The sequence below is a fragment of the Rhipicephalus sanguineus genome, chromosome 10, assembly GCF_013339695.2.
Source record: "Rhipicephalus sanguineus isolate Rsan-2018 chromosome 10, BIME_Rsan_1.4, whole genome shotgun sequence".
Classification (NCBI taxonomy): Eukaryota; Metazoa; Arthropoda; class Arachnida; order Ixodida; family Ixodidae; genus Rhipicephalus; species Rhipicephalus sanguineus.
Window position 1 is genome coordinate 4,741,436 of NC_051185.1, and position 6,760 is coordinate 4,748,195.

The 6,760-nt window shown below is 48.0% G+C and overlaps 2 protein-coding genes across 3 annotated transcripts in view; one reads left to right on the forward strand and one right to left on the reverse strand.

Annotated features, from left to right (window-relative positions):
* Positions 1 to 892, reverse strand: part of LOC119406865 (microtubule-actin cross-linking factor 1) — a 252,161-nt gene extending 251,269 nt beyond the window's left edge. For both annotated transcript variants that reach the window (XM_049419656.1, XM_049419653.1), the window contains exon 1: positions 404 to 892. In XM_049419656.1, coding sequence (XP_049275613.1) covers positions 404 to 500 — 97 coding nt within the window. In that variant the 5' untranslated portion in view covers positions 501 to 892. The remainder of the gene's footprint in view (positions 1 to 403) is intronic.
* A 2,337-nt stretch (positions 893 to 3,229) lies between these two features.
* Positions 3,230 to 6,362, forward strand: LOC119406867 (NADH dehydrogenase [ubiquinone] 1 alpha subcomplex subunit 5). The gene is made up of 5 exons (XM_037673631.2): positions 3,230 to 3,337; positions 3,437 to 3,481; positions 3,547 to 3,663; positions 4,365 to 4,430; positions 6,089 to 6,362. The coding sequence occupies exons 1-5, from the start codon at positions 3,317 to 3,319 to the stop codon at positions 6,191 to 6,193; spliced, it is 354 nt and encodes a 117-aa protein (XP_037529559.1). The 5' UTR covers positions 3,230 to 3,316; the 3' UTR covers positions 6,194 to 6,362.
* Positions 6,363 to 6,760: the final 398 nt, after the last annotated feature.

A 6,760-nucleotide genomic window follows, 5' to 3' on the forward strand; every position in this document is an offset into this window, starting at 1 on the left:
CTCGAAAAACGGCAAACAATTAGAAAAAAAAAGTAAATACACCGCTGGCCAGCAGCCAACAGCTGCTGCACACCGGTCAGGTGAGGGCATCTGCCGGAAGGAACAGCCGGTTAACGTGAACACGCTTTTCGAAACCGGCCGTTTAAAGGGCTCGGTTCTGTCACTCGATCGTTCGGGACATTGTGAAACCAGACAGCTGTCGTGACCTCTACTGCCGCGGGCACTTTCAGTTTTCGTCGCGCGACGCCTGCGAGTCCGCCGGAGCAGCAGCGTGCACGGCCGACGCGTCTCGTGCAGCGAACCGGCGCGGCCGCACACAAAGCACGACAAGGGAAAAGAAGAGACGCGGCGTCGTCGTCGGGGTGGGGGGAGCCCGAAAATAGCGGATCGATGGCTTGCTCACCGGCGATGCGGAGTACGGCCCGATCGGCCGGGTCCAACTGCAGGATGCTGAGCGGCTGCTCGCGCGTCCACTCGGCGAGGCTCGGGCCCAGGTCCATGGGCGCGGCGTGCGAGCCGAACGAGCCGTACCAGGAGCCGGCGAGGCCTCCGCCTGCCGCCGAGAGCAGCGACGACACCGAGCGCTGCGGAGGCGGCGGTGGCGCCGGCCACGGGCCGGACACCAGGCAGTCCGTCCAGCTGCGCGACCGGGGCTTGGCCAGCTTTGCGCGCTCACATCGCGCACGCTGCGGCCCCACTAGCGACGATTGCCCGCACTGCCACACACTGCCACACGCACTGCTCCCGACCGCCGGACGGGCCGCCGCATCCGACGCTTCACTGGTTTTCCAGGCTGCTGCTGCTGCTGGCCGCCGACGCTGATCCCACGGCCATACACGGCAGAGACGACGCTTTCGCAATGGGGAAAGGCGTGTAGGCCTAACCGGAAGAGGGAGAGTCCGCGTCGACGCTCGCAGCGTAACCAACGGCCGCCGCACGCGCGTCCTGCCACGCAGTTCGCGTTCGCAAAGACAGAGGGCGCTAGTGGCGTCAACGCGGGTGCGCTAGCAAAAATGGCGGAAATATCGTCCATATGAGCTCGAACACTGTAATATGAGCTATGCATATGAGTACGGTTAGTACGGTCCCTAGAATATGAGTGCACAGCCAGAGTCCTTCAATGCATTAAAGACACCTTTACAGCAAACCCGTTTATATGTGTTTCACACACTACGAAAAAGCATTCGACTCAGTAGAGGTACCAGCCAAGGAGGTTTAAAAAGATGGTACCAGCAGACTTGGAGGCATAACGTCTGCGAGGAGCGCTTGAACCATATGTGAATACATCAGCCAACATCTACAGACTTCACAGCTTGCTGCTCCTCAAGAACAGCAAAAGAATTGCAATCGCGCAAAGGAAACGAATAGCAAGGGAATTCAATCGATTCAATCTCGCTGATGTTATCCACTGCACGCTTAGACGAAGATTAATTGGGAAGAAATAGGAATAGAGATTATTGGAGAATATCTCGGCAACTCGTTGCAAATGGCGAGAAATCACAAGAAATGATGGAAGTTCTAAAGCGAGAAAGCGTTTGACAGGCTTGCAGATAAACATGCAGAAGAAAGAGATAATGTTCGGTTGGCCGGCAATAGAACGATAGCATACGATTGACAACCTGCAGGACCTCAGAATCTGTACAAGGGTATATACTTAAATATAGACGAGTCTGTTACTAACAGGGGATCGTTCTCATGTTAATTAAATTCACGGAAGCATAAGCATGCGCTGAAGCGCACCTGGGGAACATTCCCAGATCACGTCCAGCAACAACGCTGCTAAAGCGGAGAGCGTACAATCACGATATGGGCCGAAAACTTGGTTGGAAGATAACAAAGAAACTTTAGATGTTGAGGAGCATGTTGTGTGCAGTGGAACGGAAAATGATGCGTCGAACACACAACCGATCAGTGGCGTAGGCAGAAATTTTTTCGGGAGGGTGGGGGGGGGGAATGGGGGGCGCACCCCCTTGATCCGATATGGGGTCCAAACAGGTAAGTGTGGTCGAGTGTCATTTTGTGCTCTATATCCCATGGGAGAAAGAAATTTCAGGGTGAGGGCGGGGGGGGGGGGGGGGGAGGGTAGGCACGGGCCTGCTGTGCCACCCCCTGGCTACGCTACTGCAACCGATGGTCAGTTAAAGGAGACATCTAAGCTCGTAGTTCTTGAGTCCAAGAAGCAATGAAACGCAGCTTTAGCCTGCAGGTCAACCACCAGAGTCCACAAAAGAAGCTGCGGTGCACGTGGTTGCGATAAAGACAATAGTGATCATTTATGATAGAAAATTAAAAGTGTTGATATTGTTGCTGCCTTTGACAGACCGTGTTCATTCTGCATAATTCAGGCAGTAGCGCAAAGAATCACATGAACGGCGAAAACAAGACGGGACAGAGCGCTGTCCTTTTGAAGTTCATTCTGCGGCATAAATAGAATAACAAAAGTATGGAGAAGAGGTGTCCATATTGGTGAGCTTTTAGGCACGCGTTTGACACAGAACTGCTACATGTAAGTGTGCATTCTGGGCACTTTTCTTCGGGCCAAATGAAAAAGCGCCATGCCCGCGCCCCAATCCTCTATCGCTGCCAATTACAGCGCCACCACATACTGCATATTTGTTCTTCAATCATACAAGTTGCGAAACTCCGTTATGACTCCTTTCCGAAACCTAGACATGACCGCAGAAAAATTTGCGGAAGTTAGCGACCTGACTTGCCACCTGTACAGGAGCAGAAACGGCAAAAAAATGCGCCGCGTCTCTGCAATCATCGCGGTCATTGCACGAGTTAACACATAGAGGAAGGAAAACTAGTATTCTTTTCTCCATTAGTTACTACAAGAACGTCGCCTCCGAGATTGCCCACCGGCAGGTTAGCAAGACAAATACTTCTTTCTGCGTGACCTGCCGGCGCGTAATCTCGAGGGCCATGACAAGAATTAGGCGAAGTACGTTCAAGGAAGATCAAAGAGTCATATGACCGAAATACCACCTGAAAAAAAAAAGGAAGCTTCAAACGTAAATACACTGATCTTTTCCTCGCCATTTATTAGTTCCTTTATCTGCCAACAGGTGCTACAGCAACGCTACTTAGTCTCGAAGGCTATACTTTACGCCGTTTAAAAGTAGGGTAAAAATCGACACACCAGAACTAGCTTCATGTACAAAATAAAATAAAAACTAAAACAAAATCGCAAACAAATCTTGAACAAATTTTGAAGGTTGTGTTTTACGTCAAGTTTTCGTACAAATAATTGTCCATTATCATCATCATCGTCGTCCTTCACAAGTAACTTCTGCTACTTTTGCGCTCAGTCAGAATGGCTGGTTTGCTAAAAAAGGTATGTATGCAGTCTCTACTCATAATTTTCAATCGCAACGCAATGGACGCCTGCATAAGTGCCTCGAGAGTGGAGCCATAATGCACCGGTCTCTTACAGACGACCGGGCTGACGGGACTGGCAGTATCCAAGAACCCGCACCACGTTCGTACTTGCAGTCCTTGGCATTTGCATAGCCCGACACTAACAGTGGGTCTTTTCGATCGCAGGAGCTGACTGTTCTCTACAATAAGATTTTGCGGGCACTTGAGAAGTTGCCGCAAAGCGCGGCCTACAGGCGTTACACGGAACAGATCGTGAACGAGCGCCTCTCGCTGGTTCAAAGCGTGAGTACCTGCACTGATTCTACGGCGTTTCGAAAGTTAAAGCGTTTTGTGCAGCAGAGCTGTTTAAGCTCGGAGCAAGGCCGGTGTCGTAGACAGAAAACTCGGCGGGTATGTGCCAAGCAGCTCTTAGCGCAGCATAGCCATGCATATGTGGGAAAGTGAAGTGAGGTGGAGCGGAAAGGAGAGGAGGTGGGAGGGTAAACCATAGCATTACCATGTACAGTACAGCATAGCAAGGGTTGGGAAAGAGAAGTGGGGGTTAGGAGGAGGGAGAGGGGGCAATACAGAAAGAGATAAAGAAAGATGAAAAAAAAAAGCAGAAGCTGTAGAAAGAGATCAAGAAAGAAAGAAGATGAAGAAAGAACTCCATCTGTGTGTGCCATGTGGTGGCGCTTGCTTGCCAGCTCTACTGTTTACTCAGATTTCACAGGCGTGGAACTGGCTTTAGTTTTTTTGAACACCGTAGTTTCTGCATATGAATGGTAGCTAGTTGTCATGGAAAATGACTAAAGCGTACCTCTACAATTCTTATCTAGTGCGTTGGAGCCATAACACCGCCTCAGGTGGATGGTTAGTTGCCACCACGATGTGCTTTCGTGTGCACAACATAGCCACATGCACAAGATAGCTGACGTTCATCACTTACCTCGCTGGTCTGCATCTGGCTCATGTCCTAACGTCCGTCTTCGATGCTCTCGCAGGAAAAAGACATCGCACAGCTGGAAAAGCGTATTGGTGCCGGACAGATTGAGCAAGTGATCAAGCAGGTTGGATCATTTTTACAGCGTTTTTGTCATGTTCTCTGCTGACTAATGATGCTGACCGAGTATATTTCATCCTGAGACAGTGTTCTTACTCATCACACGCTGCTGCCTGTGGCACTGCATGTGCGCACAGGCTCTGATTTGGCAGCATAAAGCAGTAATAGGGAATTATAGATATTGCATTTTTGGGCAACCCGAAGGAAGATAAAGCCCCACCCCCTACTCTGATGAAAGCACACAGCGAGGATGGCAAGGGAGAATAGAAGAAGACAGGACAAGGACTGTCTTGGTCTTCTTGATTTGCACCATTTACTTTCTTCAAAGATGTATTTTGCCAAACTAGCTTTCTTTACCCCCACCCTCTTGTATTTTTTCGTAAACTGGTTTGAGTTCTTCTGTATGCTCAGCAATTTGTGTATACAAACTTCGGGCACCTGAGATCTAAAACTCTGTAATCGATACTGTTAGGTGCACTTTGCAGTGAAAGGTCACTTACAAGGTAAGGCAAATGACAAACACTGTTTGCAGTTTACATTATGTCCAGATAGACATGCTGTTTCTTTCTCTGTGAAGTATGTGCCAAGTGAATCAAATATGATGTTATTTGACTGCCCCCTGTGACATAAGGTATCTGTCGTCATTAATCTCTCTTACATTTCGTTTGTGTCTTTTCAGTGGCTATCTAAACAAGGCTCAGGGGAAGATGGAGGAGATGAAAAATCCTTGAACAGAAGGTGCCGCTAGAGTCAACATTTCGACAAGTGGTCTTGTGACTGGTAACAAGGTTTCTGCCCTGAAGAAGACGAGGCTACTTGTCAGGATCTTGGCTTTTGCGACACTCGCTGTTCAAGGATTTTTCATGTTTTTAGTGGCTAAGATGTCTTGCAGTGAATGCAGATTAGGTCATTAAGCAGTTCTTATGGTAATGGGAAAGTCTGTTCATAGTGTGCAACAGCTAGCTTGGTTCTTTTGTCTAACATATTATTTTTACTTCATTGTCTCCAATTATCCATAGAACCAAACTGTGCAGTTCCCAGGTTGCAAAGTGAATTAAGTTTCCTTTGTTTTGCGTAGCTCTGGTTGACAGTTACTGGGTTGCCTGTTGATGGACTGGCAGCTATTTTTTTTGTCATTAAGAAGCTGCTGTATACGCCTTCATGTACTTTAAATTCTCTGGCCCAGACATAAAACTGAAAGCATGATCTACAAGGAAACATTATGTTCTTGGTCCTTGTGCTTCATAATAAATATTAATTATAGTACATGAATGCAGCCCAACAGTAACTTTTGGCTAGACTGTTGTCTACCCGAGTGTTTGTCCCAGCTAAGTTGACCATCCAGCACAGTCCGGTTTATTGATGATCTTAATCCCATCCACCAAGAGGTCATGTAAAGGACAAATTTTGTATTAAATGAGATCAAAGCCAGGACGACACAAACAAGAGACTTCTCTCTTGTGCTCGTGTTTGCACCCAACCAACCTGCTCAGCTTTCTGTCGTTCTAAGCTCCAGCCACGTTAACCCTGGGATCAGATTATTGACAGTCGTAGAACATAAAAAGGCAGAATTAAGCAAAACTAGTTGTTGAAGTAAATTGGCCCCGTATCATTTAAGTGAATGCCGTATAAATAGGGTTGTGGTGGTATCTGGCTCCCTTGCAGGCTGAAGGTGAGCTGGTGCTGGCAAGGCGCATGCTAAATTGGAAGCCATGGGAACCCCTGATTGCCAAGCCACCTGCTGGCCAGTGGATTTGGCCACCTAAGTGATGGTGATGAGTAGCCAGCTATAGCTACATGATCACTCAGCGGGTGACTTCCTGTCTAGCATGGCAACTGGATGGAGAGCCCACTGGGGTGGCTTCCCTCACAACTTTGTTAGAAGGTTTTTGCTTTATGTCATTTATAGTTACAGAATAAATTAATATCTACCACTTCATCAGACCCTGCCATCTCTCACTTAAAACATCTGCCTGTTGTCGCGGAGCAGAAGAGGGCTGAGAAGGTACCGGTCATTGTAGCGCGCAAAAGCTGACACAGTTAAATCTTCAGCATTTCGGATGTATGATAAAATAACAAGAGCAATATTCTGAGCTCATTTGAAGTAAACTGAGTATGTGGCTCAGCTCATAACAAAAATGCTAACTCCAGAACTCGGAATCAAGGAGAACCTCAACGATTAGAATTGCAACAATGGCGGTTTTATTTTTAGGAAGTGTCTAGCGTTACGTCTAGACGTAACGGTAGGAGCCGTTGCAGTTACGTCTGGATGTAAGAATAATGAGTCTTAAAAGTTACGTCCAGCGTGACAATACAAATCCAGCCCGTTAGACATAC

Coding starts and splice junctions, on each gene's coding strand:
- LOC119406867 (XM_037673631.2), top strand. CDS start 3,317: ATGGCTGGTTTGCTAAAAAAG. Junction 3,338..3,436: donor TGGCTGGTTTGCTAAAAAAG/GTATGTATGCAG, acceptor GGTCTCTTACAG/ACGACCGGGCTGACGGGACT. Junction 3,482..3,546: donor TATCCAAGAACCCGCACCAC/GTTCGTACTTGC, acceptor TTTCGATCGCAG/GAGCTGACTGTTCTCTACAA.